Source organism: Molossus molossus, unplaced genomic scaffold (assembly GCF_014108415.1).
Source record: "Molossus molossus isolate mMolMol1 unplaced genomic scaffold, mMolMol1.p scaffold_m16_p_12, whole genome shotgun sequence".
Taxonomy (NCBI): domain Eukaryota; kingdom Metazoa; phylum Chordata; class Mammalia; order Chiroptera; family Molossidae; genus Molossus; species Molossus molossus.
The window spans coordinates 70,879,258-70,904,466 of record NW_023425347.1 but is presented as its reverse complement, the minus strand read 5'-3'; the positions used below and the strand labels follow the sequence as shown (position 1 = coordinate 70,904,466).

The window sequence follows — 25,209 nt, the reverse complement described above, 5'->3', positions numbered from 1 at the left end:
CTTGCCAATCCTACTTTTTCTTCTCTTTTTTTGTTTATTGATTTTAGAGAGAGAAGAAGGGAGAGGGAGAGAGCTAGAAACATCGATTAGAGAGAATATTGATTGTCCGCTTCCTGCATGCTCCCCACTGGGGATCAGGCCCACACCTGGCCATGTGCCTTGACTGGGAATCGAACCCACAACCTTTAAGTTAATGGGTCAACGCTTAACCACTGAGCCACACCAGCCAGGTCTACTTTTTCTTTAATTAACTCATCCTGTGCTCTACATTGTCTATTTCCAGTTTTCTTTGATCTTCTCAAATCTCTAATCTCTCTGCTCTCTGCTGATTTCCTTCTTATATCACAGAGAAAATTACTATAATTCAGCTTCTTTACCATTAAAGTTACAGATATTTAGATATTTACCTGTGTCCACTTTTCTTCTGTTATAATGGAAGAAATATTCCTCCTCCTATCCCTGTTCATGCTTCGAATCTCATCCATTTCTTTTTAAGAATAACTTTTTTGGGGCGAGAAATTTGTCTGTGAAGGATAGAGAAGAGTTAAATGGAAGCTGGAAGAGATCTCTAGATTTGCCATCTTTATTTCCTCATGTCCTACTCATTCTGCAACCCACTGCAGTTGGGCTTCTGCTGCTATCACCCATCTACCCCTGAAACTGTTCTTACAAAGGGCACCAGTGACTTCCAAGTCAGTAAATTCAAGAGTGTTTTTTGGTGATGGGTTTCTTGGTAGCATTTGTTACTATTCAGCCCTCCCTGAACACTCTTTTCTTGGCTTCTTTAATAGCATTCACAGTCTTGGTTTTCCTTTTACCTCTGTGGTTACTCATCTTCAGTCTCCTGCAACTTAATTAGTATTCATAAATATTATTATTATTATTTTTTTTTTATCCTCACCCGAGGACATTTTTCCATTTTTTGTTCAGATAGAGCGGGAGGGAGAGAGAGGAAGAGAGAGAGAGAAACATCGATGTGAAGGGACACATCGAGTGGCTGCCATCCGCACGACCAACCAGGGCCGGGGACAAACTGCAATCGAGGTACATGCCCTTAGCGGGAACTGAACCCCGGTCTCTCTGTACCGCAGGCCGACGCTCTAACCGCTGAGCCAAACCGGCCAGGGCAATATATTATTTTTAATATTAATGTTTTAATATTTAAAATATAGGTTTATTAGATTAGAGAGAAGAATGCAAAATTTGTGTGAATTTTAAGAATAAAACATGAGGTCTTAAAGAAACCAACCAGGTTGTGGCAGGAAATTTCGGGCAGGGTGTATTCTACTCTGTCATTAGAGATACTGAAAAAGGTTAAGAAGCATTGATATATGTTGTTTAAATTATTCCTTTCAACGGTCTTATAAGATTGATGATTGTATTTCTATTTAACCACAAAGAATATAAGATGGAGAAGGATGGGATGTGTTCAGGAAACTGCACTATTTTTTTTTTTTTCATTGGAAGGCTAAGGTTACATTAAGGTAGTAGTAGAGATGAAATCTGTTGTTTCTGTATTAGGCAATGCCTTCAATGTTAAGGGGAGGAGTTTCCTTTCTTTTTAACCTCAATTTTTGGATAGTGAGGACTGTTTGAAGATTTTTTAAGCTGTGCATACTTTAGGTGAGGAAGACTGTCTAGTCTGAGGGCTGATAAATTCTGTAACATTAGTTTTAGTGACCAAATGACACTTCCATTAGAAACCGTTTTTGTAGATTTTCCCATGTAATGAATTGAGCCAACTTTGACACTCCTTTAGCACTTTGTCGTACTTTTCACATTGTATCATAATTACTTGTTTGTGTTTGGCTTTCTTATTGAATATGAGCTCTTCTAGAATAGAATTATTAGTTTATGGGTAATGTTAATCTTGGTAATCTTTCCCCATGCCCATCTTATTACTTGGCATAATAAATGATTCCTGAATTAGGAAATGAATGAAGAATTTGAATTATAAATTGCTGATCTGAATAGTTTATCAGAATGTACCACGTATATTTCTACAGGGATGAATGGATTAGAGGCTCACTCCTGTGCTATTTTCAGCAGTGTGGCTAGCTCTTGTGACTAAGCCAGCTGTAAGAAGACCAGAAAAAGATTTTGTAAATAGACCTTCTTTTAAGCCCCAGACTGTTGGTGCAGCTGCCATAATTTTGAGGGGCAGCTTTTCCCCCTTATTGGATGCAGACTGAATCCATTCTATAGTTATTGCTATATTTATTCCTGAGAACGTATAACAGCCTGATTCAGGGTTCTTTGTGCATACCTTTATTTCTCAAATTAGGAAATTTGAATTAATATCTTTTGAAATCCTTCAGTGAATGCATAATTTACAGTATGTCCTATAATTTGGAGAACAACAATTGTGTATTGGTAGATAAGATGTTCCTGAAAATATAGTGCTGCCTTTGCTAACAATTTTTAAAATTGTGACTCATTAGAAAAATCACTTGTCTCATTTCCCCCCTGTGTTTACTAGGATTCTGGTGATTACTGTAGAATTGTAAAGTTTAAAACATTGCTTATGGAGCATTTAAATTTCAAAATCATATCATGAGAGCTAACTGTTCACTCTTGAGCTCTAAAAAAATTTTTTTTAACTTATAAATTGAGAGGCTAGAAGCATCTTTAAATTTGGCTGAAGAACTGCTTTGAAAATGGCAGCCAGCGACCAAAGAAATGATTCTGAGATTATTAAAGCCTGGGAAAAACTAGACTTTTTCATGCTGTGTCCTTTTGGAAGTTTGATGGAATGGGGAGCTTTTCCTGTGACATTACTATCAGCAATGAATATATGAATGACTTTGTCCGTGCTCAGAGCTCACCACATATGTACTAGCCCCCTCCAGACATAAAAGAGCAGGGGAACTGACTTTAGCAATGATCTAAGCTTCTGAAGAAAGAGGCTTTCGTGGCTGTCCAAGAAGTGAAGAACAGCGTATCTAGAGATAAAGAAACAAAAGAGCCTGTGACAGTATCGAAAGAATCTGACATTTGCTTTGGCTGTACAAAGGATGAAAGGAATTTTGCCGACTTAGTCAAAACAATAACTGGTTTTATATCAGCTGAAGTCTAAAATACAGGCATCGGAATAATATGGTTTTCTTTGTATGTTTGAAGAATTGTTGTCTTTTTAAAAATATGTGGAGTGGTTTTGTTTTTGGAAAGGAAAACGTGACATGGATTTTATAAGCTTAGTAGCTGTAGGTGGAGACACTTGTTTTGTTTGCCAAACCTTTTTAATAAGCAGTGAAGTCAAGATATTAAAGATTGAAAATTGATTTTTGAACCTTTGTCCTTTTCTTGGTACTTCAGATATTTTCAACCAAAGGGGTATGTATGGAAAGGAAAAACAAATATGAAATATTTCCTCTGGTTTTGGTGGTGATTCAGATGAGATCTGTCTGTACTGCTGTGAAGAAAGACGTGGCACTGATGTGAGGCAGTGATTATGTACTCACGCTGGACTCTGAGAGAACTGGTTTAGTGGAGCGGTAGTTAGTGGGCACAACATGGAGAACAGGATTGTTTGCTTTTTTACCCAGCAGTAAGCAAGTAGGCACTAGTAGTTGACTGTCTGGGGAGTGGCTTTTTTTTTTTTTTGTCTGATATCTGTTATGGATGATTCCAGTATTCTACGAAGGAGAGGGTTACAGGTGAGTAATAGAGAGTCTTTTTACTGATCTCCTTCCTCTAAGAGTGTTTTTGAAAATGTACTGAACAGATTGCTTTAATTTTGTTTATTTTATTTGAAGCAGGGTAGTATGCCACTGAATTCTTTATTCCATCATGTATAGTTATAATTAGAAAAATTGCTTAAATTCTTTCTAGTTTGATAGAAAAAAATGCTATTTAAGAGCTTGCTAACATCATATTAAGTGAATGGAGCAATTAAATCAGACCTATGCTGGATGCATCCCTAATTTTGGATAGCAGACTACTGCTGGCAGATTGTTTACAGTAAATGGTTTGTTTCTGAACACTGTGCCTGTCTGTCTACTTTGCCCCTATTACTTAATTAAGTGACATATGAGTATATTTGTTTGACTCTACACATAGTTTTAAAAAAATTATTATTATTAATTCATTTTTGTTACAGATGATTCTCCTTTTCCCCCATTGTCTACACATAGTTTTTAAGAACTCTTTTTCCCTTTAAAAAATTATTTATTTATTTATTTATTTATTTATCGATTTTAGAGAGGGAGAGAAAGATAGAAACATTGATGAGAGAGAACATCGATTGGCCGCCTCCTGCATGTCCCCCAGTGGGGATTGCCCCACAACCTGGACATGTGCCATGACCGGGAATCAAACCAGTGACCTCTTGGTGCATGAGTTGATGCTCAACTACTGAGCCACACCAGCAGGGCTTAAGAACTTTTAAAAATGATCACTGCATATATACATACAGTATAGCTATATGTAATAGCTATATATCTAACACTCGTTTTAGAAGCATTCTCCTCCTTAAATCTTGGGCATTTTGGCACAGGAAGAGGTAAGTAAGATATAGCAATGAAGGGGAAAATAGAGGGGATGATAGACAACCTTCAATTGAATTTTAATGAATGCCCTTAGCACTAAAAAGAATACATACCACACAATTCTTTTAAATTTGATCATTAATTTTTTCAGTTTATAAAGTAGATCATCTCATTTTAGTCATTAATAAAGAATAAACAAGCGTTATTTAGTCCATCATTGAATGTTTTAAGAATTGACATAATGAAGCTTTCAGTATAAAACAGTCCTCCTGTAAAGGTCCCATTATGAAATATAGCTATTTTTTTTGTTTTTATTTTGTTTGTTTGGCATTTGTAAAGCACTTTTTTTTGTACCAAGCATCTAGGGTCTTTTTTAATTATCACGAACTAACATTGTTTTGGTTTCTTTCTTTCTTTCTTGTTTATTATTATTTTTTAATCCTCACAGGAGGATATTTTTCCATTTAGATTCCTAGATAGAGTGGAAGGGAGGGAGAGAGGGTGGGACAGAGAGAGTGAGAGACATTGATGTGAGAGAGACACATTGATTGGTGGCCTCCTGCAGGATGCCATTATGGGCTGGGAATTGAACCTGCAACCTAGGTATATGCCCCTGACCGGAATTGAACCAGCAACTCTTTGGTCCATACGCCAACACACTAACCACTGAAATAAAAAAGAAAATGTATAGAAGCGGTAAAATTTTAAAAAATTATGAGATTTGTAGTTACTATTATTGTTTGTGCTTCTTATTAATGGCTTTGTAACCATTCAGAGCCCACTGAGAACACCCACTGAATTCAGCAGTTGTCCAGTATGACCAGGCTTTAAAAGTTAATGCCTTATTTCGCCCTGGCCGGTTTGGCTCAGCGGTTAGAGCGTCGGCCTGCGGTCCTGAGAGACCCGGGTTCGGTTCCCGCTAAGGGCGTGTACCTCGGTTGCGGTTTGTCCCCGGCCCTGGTCGGTTGTGCGGGTGGCAGCCACTCGATGTGTTCCTTTCACATTGATGTTTCTCTCTCTCTCTCTTCCTCTCTCTCCCACTCTACCTGAACAAAAAATGGAAAAATGTCCTCGGGTGAGGATAAAAAAAAAAAAAAAGTTAATGCCTTATTTTAACTTCTTATGTTAATACAGTTGGTTCAATTAGATGTGTCACTTGATTTCTTGGGGGTATTTGGAGAAGTATTCATAAAATACTCAGAAGACCTCTAATAAATAGTGATGTATGTTCAGGTAGCTGTTAAAAATGTATCTGGTTTTGCCCTGGCCGGTTTTGCTCAGCGGTTAGAGCGTCCGCCTGCGGTCCGGAGAGACCCGGGTTCGGTTTCCGCTAAGGGCATGTACCTCGGTTGCAGTTTGTCCCCAGCCCTGGTTGGTCGTGCGGGTGGCAGCCACTCGATGTGTCCCTTTCACATCGATGTTTCCCTCTCTCTCTCTTCCTCTCTCTCCCTCCCACGCTATCTGTACAAAAAATGGAAAAATGTCCTCGGGTGAGGATAAAAAAAAAAAAAAAATGTATCTGGTTTTGTAAGCACATTTACTGCATTACCTATCTGTATCCTTATTTCTCTTTAGATGTCAGGATTCGGAAGGGAAATCCTATTTGTTGAATAGTAATATGTTCAGTTATTGTGCCTGTTTTGTGTTAAATTAATTATTTTCTCCCATGTACTGAGTCAGTCCCCAGTATCTCCTACTCTTTTTACTGATGCCCTTCCTCTGAGTCTTTGTTTCTATCTCTTAGGAGTTCCAAATTATGGATTACACAGCATTGGAGGGTGTTTTTCTACCGCCTCCCCCCTTTTTTCTTTATCACTTTAAAGTTTATTCTCCAGAAGACTGCATTGGAACATTCTGAAATAGAAGTAATGCTTGAAAAACAGCAGTTTAGATTATTTATTTTAAACAGGTAACTTACAATGTAAAACTTTAAAAGTTAGTTTTAGATTTATGTACATTAAACACACAAAAGCTAAAGTTTACCAAGTTTACAGGTAATCTACTGGGTAACCTCAGATTAGAAGATGAAAATCCAAATAAATGTTTGGGCCTCACTATCTGCTTTTTGGTGAGGTGGACTTCCTCATAGTTTTCCAGAAAATCAGCCAAGAAACAACCTACTTTGACACTCCAACTTTCTTTGCCAGGTTTCCTGGGAGGCGGCAGTATAGTATATAATGCATTTATTGTGTTTTGTGTCCTCCAATGCAATGCTAGGCTGTAGTTTTCTTTTAATCATCATTATGTTGATAACAAGTAGGTATTGTCTGGATTTTTCAAGTGCAAACAATTTTAAAGAAGGAAGAGAAGTTTGGTTCAGATTATAGTTCTGCCATATTCTAGTCATATAACATAATCAGATTTTGAAAAACATAATGCTTTGTCTTCTGTATTCCACTGTCATGATGAAAGTAGACTATAGAGGCAAGGGCTGCAGCAGGAAGACCAGTTATGAGACTTGTGGTAAAAAAGGCAAGAAGAATAGTAGTGGAAGTGGTGGGAGATTTTCTGATTGGTCATTTTATTTCAGATAAAGCTCAGTAACTTCCTCAGGGATAGACAATTTATGAGTGGCTGGGCTAGGTGTATAGGTTAGGATACTCTGAACTGAAAGTAACAGAAAACTCAGCTTTGAGTAGTTTAAATATTAAAGGAATGTATTGACTTACAAATATGGAAAGGGTTTGGATGGATTTCAGAGTTGGATAATCTAGTGTCTTTTGCTCAATTTCTCTGCCCTGTGCATTGGCTTCATTCTCAATCTGGCTTCCTACTTGCTAGAAAAAAAGCTGTGGTGATTTCAGCCTCCATAGTCACACACTATAGCATCTGGGGGATTATGTGTGAGTATCTGTCTTTCAAACTAGAGGAGCCTCCATTCTATGTAGGAATTGACATTGTTTCTCATGAAGAGCATTTGAGGTTTGGCACTTCCTTGTGGTAAAAATGGACTCTTATTCTACTGCTACTTTTGGAGCATCTCCAGAGAGATTTTTATGAATAGAAGAAGGCACTTTTACATTTGCCTTATTTCCCAGTCAACTTTATAGGAGGTGATTTTATTTTTACTTTGAAAAGTCAAATATTAGCCATAAAAAACAAAATTTTATTATCAACTCTCTTAGCCCCATCATTTTCACATTAAGTATTTGCCTATAAGGCAGACACAGTAATCAGTTTTCATTGTACAGAGAACTCAATTTCCCAGATTCTGAATTGAGAATATTTGTTGTGCTCATAAAATTATTGCTGTCAGGAGAATTGTGCAATGTTTCTTACCCCCTTTACTGCATTTGATGTTAAAAAATGAGAGCACTTAAAGTGCCATTGTTCAAGGGGTACTTAGTAATTTTGGAGAACATATAACAACATAATGCATACTGGGAAGCATTATTGTTGACAAAAATTTCTTGGATTTTCAATTTTTTTCCTTATTGATATTAGAAAGAGAGGGAGAGAGAGAACATCGATTGGCTGCCTCCTGCATGCCCCTCACTGGGGATCAGGCCTACAACCTGGGCATGTGCTCTGACTGGGAATTGAACTGGCGAGCCACACCAGCCAGGCTTTAATTTTTTTTTTAAACCTCACCTGAGGATATGTTTATTGATTTTAGAGAAGGGGGAAGATGGGGAAGAGAGAGCAAGAGAGAAAAAGAACCAGGGATCGAACCTGCAACTAGGTATGTGCCCTGACTGGGATTCAAACCCAAAAGCGTTTTGGTGTATGGAATGATGCTCCAACCAACTGAGCCATCGGCGAGAGCTGGAATTTTTTTTTATTTTGAAAATTATGACTATCCTAATAAATTATGTTCATTGTACAAAATGTAATTCAGTTTAGATTTTAGTCCTTAAAAGCAAAATCTTTAAGAACTAGCCCTAGGTTTCAAACATTACATTTCTTCCTGAAACTTACTTTATTTTTAAAAAGATGATGACATATAGATAAAATTGTAACCTAATAATTTTCTTCTGATGTTCTAAATTTCGTTATTTTTTTCCAAGGTAAATTTGATAAAAGTAAAGAAAAATTGCAATTTGTACTCACCAATCCTTAGTACCACGGGATATTCTCATGTGAGTAAATTAGATAGCTTAGAAAATTGAATATATTTCTTTGATCTGTGTTCTTCCTCTTTTTTTTCTTTCCGCTCTATATATTCGTATTCTATATTACAGCCATGCCAAACTTTTGCTTTTTTTGTTTGTTCATTTTTTCTATACTTACACATCATCTCTGGCATTTCCCATTCCTGAGTATCATTCTCCCTCTTCTCTACCTATCAACCTCCTGGTCATCCTCCCCATGGAGCACCTAATTTTCAAATTCTTACTGTCATCATGGTATCCTTCTTTGTATTTCTGATATTAGGTATTCATACTTTTTATTTTTTCATTATCAATGTCAGAAGTTCATTTTTCTAAAGCCAACTATCCCTTTATTTAAACCTTTCCATGTCATTTATTTTTAAATCCTTACCCGAGGATATTTATATTTATCTTCAGATAAGGGGGAGGAGAGAAAGAGAGAGACAGACATTGATGTTAGAGAGACACATGGACTGGTTGCCTCTCACACGACCATGACCAGGGCCATGGACAAACTGCAACTGAGGTACGTGCCCTTGACCGGAACTGAACCCACAAATCATTGGTCTGCGCCCTGTGCTCTCACTGCTGAGCCAAACCGGCCAGAGTGTCATTTTGCTTTTGGTATATCTGTTGCAAATGTCATGTAGTATGTGTTTTTTCCCCCTCTGTACTGGTCAATTTGTCTCTTTCTGGACCGCAGGCCGACGCTCTAACCGCTGAGCCAAACCGTCCAGGGCTCAATTTGTCTCTTTAACTTATGATTACTGATATGTTTTAACTTGTTTCTGTCATATTATTTTTTTGCATTTCATGTCCTGCATTTCTATGCCTTGTTGCTTCCTTTTATTCATTTTTTTGCCATTTAAAAATAATAGAGCTTTATTTATTTTTATTTTCCTAATATGTTTTTACTGATTTTTTTAGAGAGAGAGGAAGGCAAAAAGAGATAGAAACATTGATGTGAGAATATGAGAGAGATACAATGATTGGCTGCCTCCTGCACACCCCCTACTGGGACCAAGCCCAAAACCCTGGCTGGGAATTGAACCTGGACCTCTTAGTCTATGGGATGACACTCAATCCCATACTGAACCACACCAGCTGGGCTGATTTATTTTCTTACTCGATTTTTCTAACTGAACTGGTAAAGTATAACACATTTAGATTTTAACCTCCTCCTGAACACCACAAGGAATCCTTCCCTGTTATCACCCCCTCTAAACTTAATGCTGTTTTTGTCCAGTATTTTAATTCTTGCCTTTAAAAAATTCTATAAATTAGATCTTTTGGCTATTTTTATTTTATACAGTCAGTGCTTTTTGAGATTTACATAAGTTTACTAATTTTCTTTCTTGGTATTTCTTTTTGAGTCTTAGATTTTCTTGCTGGGATCATATTTCTTCTCCCTGAAGTACATCATTTAGACATTCTTTTAGTATAGGTCTGTTGGTAGTATTACTTATGCTTGTATTATTTAAATGTTATTATTTTGACCTTGAAACATAGTTTGTATAGGTACACAGTTTTAGTTGTTAGTCATTTTCTTTCACACTTTTATACTTATTACTTAGCTAGCTTTTGGTTTCCATCATTGAGAAACATATTGCTACTCTAATTGTCATTACTTCAAAGGTTATGGACCTTATTCTCTGGCTCTTAAGATTTTTGTTTTTGGTGTTTTTCAGTGTTACTATCATTTACCTGGTCTGGATTTTTTAAAAAATTAATCCTTCTTGGGGTACATTGTGCTTTCTGTAAATGTGTATTCACTTCTAGTACTAATTTTGGAAATTTCTTAGCCATTATTACTTCAAATATTATAATTTTTTCGTTTACGTTTTGCTTTATGGAATTTGAATTAGACACGTTGAACACAAGTATGTACTGTGTATTCAATGTAAAGAAAATGCCAAAACAGCAAAACTAATCTATAAAGTTAGAAATCAAGATGATGGTTTCTGGGTATTATATATATGTAGTGACTGGAAGAGGAGGCTTCAGAATGCTTCTAGGTTGAGTACTATTCATTATTTAAAAAATCTGTTGGTTACATTGATGTGTTCAGTTTTTGAGTTGTATGCTATGTATACTTTTCTGTATTTGTATTGCATTTTAATAAATAGTTAAACATATTCATCTTCTTTTACTCAGTGGGATACTGGAGTACAGGATGGTTTTTTCATTAGTATTGTATTTCAATAAACATATTTTTCTTTTTTCACTCAGTGGGACACTGAAGTACAGGATGGTATTGTCATTAGCAGTGGATTCTGAGTGGGCCCTAGAATGTTGTTCTCCACTCCTACTCACCCGAAGCGGTTACTTATGTTAGTCACACTTTATGGGTTTTATTATAAGCTCTTTAAAGAAATATCCAGTTTTTCAGTGGTGGAGAATGCCTCTCCCGTCTCCCCCCCCCCCCCCCGACTTGATTTTTTTTTTATGCTCATCCGAGGACACTTTTTTATTTTTTGTTCAAATAGAGTGGGAGGGAGAAAGAGAGAGAGAGAAACATCGATGTGAAAGGGACACATCAAGAGACTGCCTCCCCCATGACCCAGCCAGGGCTGGGGACAAACTGCAACCGAGGTATGTGCCCTTAGCGGGAACCGAACCCGGATCTCTCTGGACCTCAGGCCGACGCTCTAACCACTGAGCAAAACAAGCCAGGGTCCCCCATTTAATTTTAAATGTTAGTTGAGAAGTTGTCTCCAAAATCTAGTTCTTCATTCACTTCCAGTGGAGTGGAAGGTTGAGTTATGTTTCTTGGAGCTTGTTAATTTCCTTCTCTGGGGAGAGTGGTGCTACTGCAATGGAAGAGGAATGAATAAATGAATGAGTTAATGAATGAATGAATGAATGAATATGAGTGAGGGAGACTCAGGGAGGGGGCTGCCTTAGGCAGAGACAGCTTTGACCCACAGGCATATCCATGATGGTGACTGTTGATATAAAGGACAAACACCAGCCTTGTGACTCTTGGCTTGCATATTTATTTGTGGGGGAAGTAGTTACTGCCTTTGGACACTTGGCCTTTGTCTTTTCTTGGGAAATACTTTATGGGTTTAGTCATTGTGAATAATGAGTAATGCATATATATGTGAATAATGAGTAATGCATATATGTAGACAGTGATTCCCATGTGAACAACACCATCTCATTTTGTATGTAATGCCTTTAGAAGTTTGCTTTGTGGATAAGTGAAAGGGAGTGAATGGTTATGTCTCTAGAATTTATTAATTCTTTGCAACTTCAGAATATAGTTCAAAATTTATTTTGTTCATTGTAGTCAAATACTACAGTACTTTAAGCTCTTTGGGAAGTATCATCTTCGGCAGGGAGTACCAACTTTGTTAGTTGGAGGGATCCAAAATGGTAATAGTAAAATTTTAGAGACTCTAAGCAATATATTCTTGAGTTTTTTAGGGATAGAGTTAGTTTTTGGAGAAGTAGCACTTCATTCATTAGCTTTAGCGCCTTGCACAAACAGGTCAGATTAGAAAAATGCAACTCCTTAGTATTAATGGTAATCCAAACTGTCAAACCCTAAGCTTTTTTTTTTTTTGGCACAGTTGTTTTAGCCAAACCGGCCAGGACTAGGCACAGTTGTTTTAAAGACTATTTTTTTGGAGCAGTTTTAGGTTTGCAACAAAAATGAGAGGAAGGTGCAAAAATTTTCCATGTGTCTTCTGCCTGCACACATACATAGTCTCCCTGTTTATCAACATCACTCACTAGAACAGTACATTAAAAAAAAAATACGTTTTTATAGGTTTTTTTAGAGAGAGAGAGAAAAGGAGGGATAGAAACATCGATGTGCAAGAGAAACATTGATCGGCTGCCTCCTGCATGTCCTCTACTGGGGATTGAGCCCACCACCCAGGCACGTGCCCTGACTAGGAATTGAACTGGGACCTCTCAGTCCATGGGATGATGCTCAGTCCACTGAGCACACCAGTTGGGCAGAACAGTACATTTTTTACTAACGGTAAACTTACATTGACACATTATAATCACCCAAAAAGTTAATAGTTTACCTTAGGGTTCACTCTTGGTGTTCTATGTTCTGTGGATTTGAATAAATGTATAACAACATATATTTCATCATTATAATACAGAGTATTTTCACTGCCCTAAAAATCCTCTGTGCTCTGCCTATTCATCTCCACCTGCCCCCGCCTCTGGCAACCACTGATCCTTTAACTGTGTCCATGGTTTTGTCTTTTCCAGAAGGTCATATGTTGGAGTTATATAGTATGTAGCCTTTTTGGATTTGCTTCTTTCACTTAGTAATATGCATTTAACTTCCCTCCATGCCTTTTCATGGCTTGATAGCTCATTTCTTTTTAGTGATGAATAATACTCCATTATCTGATTATTCCAGTTTATTTCTCAATTCACCTACTGAAGGACATCTTAGTTGTGTTCAAGTTTTGGCAGTTGTGAGTAAAGCTGCTATAAACACCCATGTGCAGATTTTAGTGTGGACATAAGTTTTCAGATCCTTTGGGTAAATACTAAGGAGCACAATTGCTACATTGATAGAAGTATGTTTAGTTTTGGGAGAAACTACCGAACTGTCATCCCAAGTGGCTCTACAGTTTTGCATTCCTATCAGCAGTGTATGAGAGTGCCTGTTGCTTCACACCCTCCCAGCATTTGGTGTTGTCAGTGTTCTAGGTTTTGGGCATTCTTATAGGTTTGTAGTGGTATCGCATTATTATTTTAATTTGCTTTTTTCTGATGGCATATAATGTGGAGCATCTTTTTATATGAGAACCTCTTTTAAATATATTTTAAATATATTAAGCTTTTAAATATATTTTCTTATTCTAGCTTTGGGGTAACTTTTTAAAAAAATTCTCACCTGAGGATATGTTTATGGATTTGAGAGAGAGAGGGAGGGAGAGTGAAATATCGATTAGTTGTCTCTCCTACATGTGCTAACTGAGATCGAACCCACAACCTAGGTATGTGCCCTGACATGGAATTGAACCACAACCTTTTGGTATATGGGACGAAGCTCTAACCAACTGAGCCACCTGGCCAAGGCCCTTGGGGTAACTTTTATGAGAGGCAAAGTAGGTATTTTTATTTCAGGTGTGCAGATAAGAAAAATGAGATTTAGAAAGGTTTAATAATTGACAAAGATTTCATGACCAAAGTAAGTGGTAGAACTGTGTTTAAATATTTTTCTGACTCTTGAGCCCTGAGTATTTTATACCATATAGAAATATCCTGTTAGGTCAACTGTAATTGAAAAGTAACTAAAAAAATCTTGTTAGTGTCATCAAACTGTTTTTACTGTTCTTCAGACTCATATGAGAATATGTCATTTGTTTCGCAATTTATAGAATAAAATACTTTTATGTATATTATTTTATTTGACCTTCACAAGCACTATAGCAAGCCTTATAGGTAGGTGAAATTCCAGGTCACACAAATGGTATATTATTGAGGCATACCATGAACCTAGTTTTCTGCACTTCAAGTTTTCTGTGCTTTCCCATGTTTCTTAGTATTATTGCATAATGTAAATACTCTATCCTTGGAACTGTTCTCAGGGTGATGACGTGAATTTAATGGAACAAGTAAATAAAACAAGAATTGTGAAATACATTAGAGTTTCATGGGAGTGCTATAGCTGCATATACACTGATTTCCCCCTTGGCTCCTGACCTCAAGATAGACTAACACTCAAATATGAATAAATAGAACTAACACACCATAATGTCCACAGCAGTAGTAATGGTTCATTTGCTGCACGGGAAAGGGAGGCTTTTGTGCATTTCAGCAGATTTATTTGCTGCCAGAGCTGAGGAGATACTTGTACTTAGAGATAATGGTTCTTTTAAGTCCAGTTAATAAATAGCATTAAAGTAGATTTCTTTGGCCCAGCCGGTGTAGCTCAGTGGTTGAGTGTCGACCCATGCACCAAGAGGTTGCCGGTTTGATTTCCCATTAGGGCACATGCCCAGGTTCTGGGCCCAAACCCCAGTAGGGGGCATGCAGGAAGTGGCTAGTTGATGTTCTCTCTCATCGATGTTTCTGACTCTCTCTCCCTCTCCCTTCCTCTCTCTAAAATCAATCAATAAAAAAAATAATAAATTTCTTTGGCTCTGGGTGGTTTGGCTCAGCAGTTGGAGTGTCAGCCTGCAAACCAATGAGTTGCAGGTTTAATTCCAGTCAAGGGCACATACTTTGGTTGCAGTTCATCCCCGGCCCTGGTTGGGTCATGCGGGAGGCAACCAGTTGATATTTCTCTCTCTCTCTCTTTCTCCCCCTCTTTTTCCCTCCCTCCCTCTTACTCTCTCTATATATTTAAAAAATGTAGAGTTCTTTGGTAGGTAATGGTTTTCTCTCCTGAGAGGTTTTTTTTTATTTTAATTCTCACCCAAGGATATATTTTTATTGATTTTTTTTTTTTAGAGAGTGAGAGAAATATTGATGCGAGAGAAACATCAGTCGGTTGCCTTCTGTATGTACCCCAACTTGGGATGGAACGCACAACCTAGGTATGTTTGTTCCCTGCCCAGGAATCAAACCTGCAGCCTTTTGGTATGTGGGGCAACACTCTAACCAACTGAGCCACCTGGCCAGGGCTTGAAAGCAATTTTTTAAAAAGATCACTGTAACAGCTCGCTGCCAACCAGAAGACAGTCAACAAATAAGTGACAACAGAGTATGTCTTTTCTCCAGAAAGCCTCTTTTGCTGACCTAATTTCTATTGACAGTTTTCATCAGTCAACAGAACCCTATTGTGAGCCTTATAATTATGATAACAATATTAGTAAGCACCATTTACTTACTTGATTTATTCAACAAATATTCATTTGGTACCTACTAGGCCAGGTATTGTGCTGGGTGCTAGAAATGTCATTGTGAGCAAGACTGATTGATCCCTTCTCCTCAAAGCTAATAGTCAGTCCCAGAAAATAGGCAATAAAGCAACTAAATACATTTAAAAAGTTGGAATTATATAGTGGGAGGCTGGGGAAACTATGTTTAAGGAAATCTTCCCAGAGGAAATGAGGCTTAAGCTAAGGTCCAAGAATGTATAAAAAGAGATAATAAGGAAAATAATTTCAGGGAGAGAGAACAACAGGTGTGAAGACCTGTAGGTAAGTGAGAGAATGGCAAGTCTAAGAAATCAGACTAAATAAAACTGGAGAATTGTGTAAATGATCCTGAAGAGATAGTAGCAGCCGGTGCCTTGTAGGCTAGCTACAGAAAGGATTTTAAACTTTATTCATTGAGGAGTTTTAAGAAGAGGAATGACCCAATTTAAAAAGATCTTTTTGACTGCAGTATTTGTTTTATTAAATCCATGTAGTGTTACCTAGAAAGATATTAATTACATGATATTTACATTACATAACATTAAAAGTTAAGGTGAACAAAAATCAAGGGGAGACCAATTAGGAGAATGTTACAGGATAATGCTGGCTAGGACCAGGGGACATGGCAATGGAGATAAAGTGAAAATGGTGACTCAAGATAGATATTTTGCAGGTAGAATTAGTAGGGCTTGATGAATAATTGGATGTATGGGATGAGAGAAAGTGAATAATCAAGAATGACTGGATTTGGTAGTACCGTCACTGAAATGGAAAACAGGAAGAGCATGACTGAACAGAGAGAAGTTGAGTTTTTAGTCATGGTACAGACAAGGTAGTTGCACATAAAACTATAGAGTTCAGGAGAGAGATCTAGAATGGAGATATTAATTTGGGTGTCATCTGTAAAATGTATGTAGAGAGAAGAGTTTCTAGGCAGGGCTTTAAGGACAATCAACTTTTAAGGGTCTACGGTGATGAAGGAAGATCCTGCAGTGGTGTTTGAGTAGTGTTTTCAGAGATAAGAGGAAAAACAGAATGTTTTCAATGACATGGAAATAAAAGTCCTTCAAGGCAGAAGAATGAATGATACTATCAGATGCTACTGAGCAGTCAAGAAAAAAGAAATGATGGACTAAAAATACAGTGGAGGTTCTTTACACGGAGACCATTGGTAACCTGGCAAGAATGGTTTAAATAGGGTGCTAAGATCTGGGAATATTTGGAGTGTGTTGAAAAATGAATAGGAAGTGAGAATTTGGAGACAGGGAATGTAGACAACTCATTCAAGAATAGTGGCTGTGAAGGGAAAAAGAATTCATAACGGAGTGTTTGTAGAGGGATGTGTAGTAATTAAGGGGAAAAAATTTCCCCCTTATCTCAAGGTAGGATACATTTGATTATGTTTAAAATGCTAACTGGAAGCTAATGGAAGATTGTGAAGATTATGGAGAATTAAGGGGTAACTAGTAGATCATAGAAAGCTGAATGGGCCAGGTTTCACCTTCTGTAATGTGTTGTCAAATAAATAAAATACCATTCTAGTTTCTAAGAGAAAGTGATGAGTCAGAATTTAGTTATTTATCTTTACCCAGTCAAACTTTCTGATTGTGCAGCTTTCCTTCTCAACCTGTTATGAATATTGCTTGGGAAAGGTAGGATTGGGAAATTGTTGTTACTTGGACTACCTTTATCTGATTGGAAACTACTTGTTCCACTTTGCCTGGGGTCTGCCTTTATGGTACCAGACAACTTGGCACAGGATGTACTGATCTGGAGCTCTGGGCATCCATCTTGCAAGGGCAGGCTTTTGTATAGGTGTAAGGAGAGGGTAAGGAAGGCCGAAGGGATGGATTTCCATGGATGTATTTCTCTGTCCCTAAAGAGATTCAGAGGGTCACATATGCATTTTATAGACTTTTTGTTTATTATTATTGCCTTCAAATATAATCCATCACCTTACTCATTTAAACTGTTCTAGAATCCAAAACTGTCATGTAGATTTTTTTTTTATCCTCACCCGAGGACATTTTTCCATTTTTTGTTTAGATAGAGTGGGAGGGAGAGAGAGAGAGAGAGAAACATCAACGTGAAAGGGACACATCAAGTGGCTGCCTCCCACACGACCTAACCAGGGCCGGGGACAAACCAACCGTGGTACATGCCCTTAGCGGGAACCGAACCCTGGTCTCTCTGGACCATAGGCCGACGCTCTAACCGCTGAGCCAAACTGGCCAGGGCTGTCATGTAGATTTAAAGAATGATATTCCCTGTTTTATATTGATTGTTTCAAAAAGTAGAAAAAGAGGAAACACTTCCTTTGCCCATTTTATGAGAATAGAATCATCGTGATGCCAAAACTGGTAAGGAGAATTTGAGAAGAGAAAGTCTATAGGCCTGTTATTTTATTTATTTATTTTTGGTTAATTCTCACCTGAGGATATTTTTCCATTGATTTTTTTTTTTTTTTTTTTTTTAAAGATAAGTGGAAGAGAGGGAGGGAGGGAAGGAGAGAGAGAGAGAAGCATCAATGTGAGAAAGATGAACTTGCAACCCAGGTATACACCCTTGACTGGAAATTAAACCCAAGATCCTTTGATTCATAGACTGACACTCTAACCACTGAGCCAGACCAACCAGGGCATCCAGTCTAACTTAACAAAGAAGTAAAAATTCAAAATAAAAACTTCTAGAGCTACATGAATATATTAAGAACTATATTTAAGGAAAATAACACCAATCTTATACAAACTATTTCAGAAAATAAAGGAGGAAGGAACACTTCCCAGCTAGTTTTAGAAGGCCAGTATAATTGTGCTACCAAAATCTGACAAATGTAATTATAATAAAAGAAAACTAGAGATCATTATCCCTTACGAAGATAGGTGCAAAATCATTAATAAAGTATTAGCAAAATGAATCTAGCAACATATTTGACAAAGTTGGGTTTAACTCAGATATGCAAGATTAGTCTAATATTAGAAAAGCAATCACTGTAATTCACCACATTAATAGAATAGAAGACAAAAACTATATGATCATTTCAGTATATGCAGAGAAAGTACTTGACATAATCGATACCCATTCATGGTAAAAAATATAAACAAATTAGAAATAGAAGGGAAAGTTATCAATTTGATAAATATTATCTATGAAACATCTACAACTAATGTATTTAGTGGTAAAATATTGACCTCTGTGATAAGATGAGAAACAAGTAAAGGATGTCTACTGCAGACAATCCTAGAAAGTGGAAAGTAAAACATTATTCATAGAAACATACTTATTTATATAGAAAAATTCTACGGAATCTATAAAACATTACAACTAGTATTGAATTTAATAAAGTTGCAGAATACACAGTCAATATATAAAGATGGATTGCAGCCCGGCTGGTGTGGCTCAGTGGTTGAGGTCGCTGGTTTGATTCTGGTCGGGGCACATACCCAGGTTGTGGGCCCGATTCCTGGTGGGGGCGGCATGCAGGAGGCGGCCAGTCAGTGTTCTCTCTCATTGATGTTTCTATCTCTCTCTTCCTCTCCCTTCTTTTCTCTCAAAAAATTAATAAAGAAAAAAAAATGTATTGCAGCCCTGGCAGGGTGGTTCAGTTCGTTGGAGTGTCATCCCATACACCAAAATGGTTGTGGGTTCCATTTCTGGTCAGGGCACATACCATGGTTGTAGGTTCAATTCCTGGTCAGGGTACATACTTAGATTATGGGTTCGATCCCCAGTTGGGGCACATTCAGGAGGCAACCAATCGATGTTTCTCACATTGATGTTTCTCATTCTCTCTTTCTCTTCCCCTCTCTCTTCTTCTCTGTCTAAAAATCAATGAACATATCCTTAGGTAAGGATTTAAAAAAAAATGTAATTGCTGTTTGACCCAATAATCCCACTTCTAGGAATATATCCTAAGAATCCCAAAAAACCAATTAAGAATATATGCACCCCTATGTTCATAGCAGCATTACTTACAATAGCTAAGAACTGGAAACAGCCCAAGTGCCCATTAGTAGATGAGTGGATAAGAATACTACACAACTGTGAAAAAGAAGGATCTCTTACCCTTTGAGATAGCATGGAGGGACCTAAAGATTACTATGGTAAGCAAAATAAGCCAGTCAGAGAAAAACAAATATCATATGATCTTATATGTGGAATCTCATGAACAAAATAAACTGATGAACTAAATAGATCCAGAGACATGGAAGCATGGAATAGACTAATGAATTTCAGAGGGGTGGGGGAGTAGGAAGACAGTAACCAAAGAATTTATATGCATATATGCGTTGTCCATGGTCATAAACAGTGCAGTGAAGGCCTGGGGTGAGGTGGGAACCGGGTTGACGGGGGCAATGGGGAAAAATAGAGGAGACATCTGTAATATGCTTGACAATAATGATAAAAAATGGATTGCATTTCTGTACTAAAGTAAGCAATTAGAAATGAAATAAAATTTATTTCTATTAATTTCAAAAATATCTACTTAGGGATAAGCTTAACAAAAGAAGTATACAATCATTTTTGCTGAAAAACTATAAAATATTATTTAGAGTAATTAAAATAGATCTAAGTAAATGGAGCAGTACTGTGTTTATAGATTGGAAAACTAAATATTAAGATATGAGTTCTTGACCTGGCTGGTTTGGCTCTGTGGTTGGTGCATTGGCCCATGGACTGAAGAGTTGCGGGTTTGATTCCAGTCAAGGGCACATAACTTTGGTTGCGGTTTGGTGCCCAGCCCTGGTCAGGGTCATGCGGGAGGTGGCCAGTTAATGTGTCTCTCTCATATTGATGTTTCTCTCTCTCCCTTTCTCCCTCCCACCCACTCTATCTGAAGATAAATGAAAAAATATCCTTGGATGAGGATTTTTTAAAAAGATATAATTTCTTTCCAAATTGGTCTGTAATCCTGGCAGGTATTTTATGTAAAAATTAATAATCTTATTCTAAAATTTATATGGAAATGTGAAGAATTTAGAATATCTAAAACAGTCTTGAAAAAGCAGAATAAAGTTAAAGGACTACTACTAAATCAGAAATGATCTGATTTCAATACTTAATATAAATCTCCAGAATCAAGAAAGTGTGGTGCTGGCCTAGAGTGGAAAAATAGATAAGTACAGTGCAGTAGATAGCCCAGAAATAGCCTATTTTATTATAATTTTATTTTCAACCATCTGCTGAGGAAAAGATAGTATTTACAATGAATGGTGCTGGAATAGTTGATATTCATGTGAAAAAAGAACCATAACTCCATCTCACATCTTATCTCAAAATTAATCTAAATGGATCAATCATAAACCTAAACCTAAAGGCTAAAACAATAAAGCTTCTAGAAATAAAATAATAGAAATATTTTTGTATCCTTGGCATGGGCAAAGGTTTCTTAGATAAAGATACTGAAAATATTAACCATTAAAAAATATTGACAAATTTACCTTCATCAAAATGAAAAACTTTTGCTCATCAATAGATTGTACTAATGACTTCAGTTGGCAAGCCACAGACTGGAAGAAAATAGTTATCAAACATATCTGTTAAAAGACTGTATCTAGAATATATGACAAACTCTTATAACTCAATAATAATGAGATAAATAGCACAGTTATAAAAGGGGCAAAATCTTTTAAGATACTTCATAGAAGAATATGTACTGGTGGCTAGTAAGCACATGAAAAGATACTCAACTCGTCAGGATAATGGAAATTAAAACAACAATGAGATACCATTACACACTTACTAGAATGGCTAAGCGTTTTATTTTTATTTTATTATTAAAAAATGTATTTATTGATTTTTTAGAGAGAGAAAGGAAGAGAGAGATAGAAACATCAATGTGAGAGAAACATTGATCATCTGCTTCCTGCACGCTCCCCAGTAGAGATTGAGCCCACAACCTGGGATGTGCCCCAAGCAGGAATTGAACTGGGCCTCTCAGTCCTTGGGACGATGCTCAATCCACTGAGCTACACTGGCCAGGCTAAAATTTTAAATACTGATGCCATATATTGGCGTGTATGTAGAGCAATTGGAATTCTTGAGGTGAATTTAGAGCAATTTTTTTTGTTAGTGAGTGTAATATACTAGCTGCAATGTGGAGCAATTGAAACTCATACTTTAATGGGAGTATACCATGGTATAATCACTTTAGAAAAAAATATCGTAGTTTCTTATAAAACTAAACATATACCCATCCCATAATTCAGCAATTCCACTCTTAGGTATGTACCTAAGACAAATGAAATGTAGCTTTATTAAAAAATTGGTATAGGGATGTTAGTAGCTCAAAATTGTAAATAACCCAAATGTTCATTTTTAGGAGAAAGGATAAATAAACTGATACAGTCAAATGATTGGATATTGCTACCATCATATGTAACAACACAGGGTGAAAGAAGCCTTATACAGAAAGGTTCATACTTGAATAGTTCCATTCATATGAAATTCTGGAGCAGGCACAATTAGTTTGTGGTGAAAAAAATGGGACTAGTATTTGTTGGGGATTTACCAAGAAAGGACATGATGGAACTTTCTGGATTGATGAACATGTTTTATATTTTAATAGGGATTTGGGTTACCTGAGTGTCAGCATTTTTATCAAACTTATCGAATGGCACTCCTAATTGTGTGGAATGGGGAGCCATTTGAGAGTTTTAAGCAGGAGTGCTGTGATTTAACTCACCTTTAAAAGGATCGCTTTGTTATGTTGATAATAGACTATAGAGGAATAAAGGTAGAAGCAGGAATGGGATTCTAGTTAGGAGATGGTTGAGGGAGGGACCATGGTGACTTAGATTGCAATTTCAAAAACTAACAGGATTTTTCATAGCTCATTTAGCAAAAAACCTTGACCAAACTTGAATTCTTCTGGTGACAAAATTGAACTGAGATTCTTTAGAGTTTTTATCATGTTTACTGTCATATATCTTGCTACAGAAATTTTAATATGTTTAATGTATTTTGTTGTTGCCCTGGTCTTTGTTGGAGTATTATATAATATATAACCTGTATATGCTATTACTTTAATATCCCCCCCACCAAATTCCTATTTCTAAAACATGACTAAATCCAAGATTTTTGTTTAAAAGAGTGTAAGCATATGTCTGTGGAGATAGTGGAAAATGGTTGTATTCTGGATGTATTTTAAAATCAGAGCCATTTAAAATCCTGATGGATGGGATGTGGGCACATGAAAAACAGCAGTGTTCAGACATCCAGAGTTTTGGTCTGAACAACCAGGAGAATAGAATCACCATCATCTGAAATGGGGAAAGGCTGTGGATGGAGTCAGTTTTGGTGGAAAGAACAAGTTCAGTTTGGGGCATGTTGTATTTGAAATGTTGAGTAGGGTATTAGTTATAAGTATAAGGAGTTTGTGAAACAGATCTGGGAAGACCTCTTCTAGAATGTTGAAGGGGAGGGTAAGTCGATGCAGTTTGGGGGAACAGTCTCTGATACTTTATGACTCAGCAGTTCTACATTTAGTATATACTTCTAAGAAATCCTTCAAAAAAATATATGTGTATGAAATAATACAAGCATGTTTATAGGAGTATTATTTTGATGGAGAAGAAAAACATAGAAAGAAAATTGTTTCCATTTACTGGAGACAGATAAATAAATACTAGTGTATTTATAGATTGGATGACTGACTATACTGAAGGTTAATGAACTAAAGTGAAATACAGTTGACCCTTGAACAACATGAGTTTGAATTTCATGAATCCATTTAAATGTGGATTTTTCCCAATACATATACAGTCAGCCCTCTGTATTCCTGGGTTTTGCATCTGTTGATTCAACTAACTTCGAATTCAACCAACTACAATGGAAAATAGTATTTTTTATCCACAGGAATCCATGGATTTAGAGAGCCGACTGTATGTATTGTTCTATGTCATTTTATATAAGGGACTTGAACATCTGTGGAATTTGGTATCTGCAGAGAGACCTGGAACTAATCTATAGATACTGAGGGACAACTGTAAATTATTTTGGGAGTCAGAAGTTGTCCACAGATTTTTTACTGTGTGGGGGTTGGTTCCCCTAATTCTCGCTTTGGGCAAGGGTCAAGTGTACATCCACATAGGTGAATTTCCCCAATTATAATGTTGATTGATGTCAGCAGATGAACACATTTTTGTGTATATATAATTTAAAAACAGTATTTATAATAAATGAATATAGATGTAATAAAATATAATGACACATATGGAAAAGATAAACAAAAATTAAGAATAGTTGTCAAGTGGCGACTAGTGGCAGGTGGGACTTGATAGATTTGGAAATCAAGTCACAGGGGCCCCAACTTTTTTGGTAAGGATTCTTTCTCATGACAGTGGTACATGTAGTCATCTCTTTGTTATATTATTTTCTATACATATTTATTTGTCTAAAAAAAACTTATTTATTTGTCTAAAATAGCTTCTAATTAAAAAATAAAACTCATTTCATTCCTTTTATATCCCCGATTTTAATGGCATGAATGCTTTACAATTCATCAGCAGTTAATGGCTGGCCTAAGGAGTGCCTGGATATCTATCTGTACTGGCAAGATGGTTCCATCTAGTGGGGAAAGTGTTGCAAGTATTTTAAGAGATATTCCTTTTGGGAAGGAAGAATAAAGAGGTAATACTTAAAATTTCACTAAAATTTAAGAGACAATGGAAAAGGTGATCATTTAAAAATATTTAGTCTTTGCCATTATTAAGATAATACTATAAATTTCCTAGGACATTTGGTGCAGACCTGTAGGACTCGGATGGGTCCTTTTTTCCCTCTAACACATTTGTGTTTTGTTTTTCAGAAGGAGTTGAGCCTTCCAAGAAGAGGCAGCTTGTAAGTAGATGATAATTACCATTATGGTTGTGATTATGGTTATAATCTCCTGCTTAGAAATCCTTCCTGGGGACTGTTCTTAGTATTACATTAAGGAATCTCATTCACGAGTGTTTTGTTGTTTTTTTTCCTGTGGATTCCTATCTTGGCCAGGGAAGCTGGTGGGCCAATCAGCTTCTCTTGCTAAGTTATTCCTCCCTCCCCACCCCAAATCCTCTTCTCTGTCAATTTTTTCATGACAATGGGAAAAGCTGCCACTTAAATACATATCACAGTCCTATACTTGTGTTTTGGGATTTACTGAGTTTTAGTAAACATAAGATTTTTGAGAATGTTAAAATGAAAATTCCTAGCATTTACATCTGTCTCATAACATGGTATTAGGTCAGAGTCCAACTTTTCTGACAGGTTGGGGCAAGGGCAGCAGCTAAGTTTGGAGATAGGGTTGGCATAGGTCTTTCTTTTACCCATTTGTTCTATTCTGGCTTCTGGGCTAGTGAATTATCTTTGTACCTGGATTTTAATTTCTTATATTTTCTTTTTTTTGCTGCAATTTTTATTAATTTATTTTTGTTACAGATGTTTCTCCTTTTTCCCCCATTGACACCCTCCTCCCTATCTCACATGCCCTCCACCCCCAGCATTGTTGTCTATGTCTACTGGTTACGCGCACATGCATATAAATCCTGTGGTTTATCTCTTCCCCCTGTCCTCCTCTTCTGAGGTTTGTCAGTTTGTACCCTACTTCTATGTCACTGGGTCTATTTTGTTCATCAGCTTGTATTGTTCATTATATTCCACAAATAAGTGAGATTATGTGGTATTTGTCTTTCTCTGATTGGCTTATTTCGCTTAGCATAATACTCTCCAGGACCCTCCATGTTGTCTCAAAGGATAAGAGATCTTTCTTTCTTACAGCTGCATAGTATTCCATTGTGCATGTGTACT

General features: G+C 36.8%; 1 protein-coding gene across 3 annotated transcripts in view; it reads left to right on the top strand.

The window, feature by feature from the left end:
* Positions 1 to 25,209, top strand: part of MAST2 (microtubule associated serine/threonine kinase 2) — a 214,325-nt gene that overhangs the window by 74,514 nt on the left and 114,602 nt on the right. For 2 of the 3 annotated variants that reach the window (XM_036255807.1, XM_036255808.1), the window contains one exon: positions 24,230 to 24,261. In XM_036255807.1, the coding sequence (XP_036111700.1) occupies positions 24,230 to 24,261 (32 nt within the window). The remainder of the gene's footprint in view (positions 1 to 24,229; positions 24,262 to 25,209) is intronic. The other variant, XM_036255809.1, reaches the window with a different exon arrangement.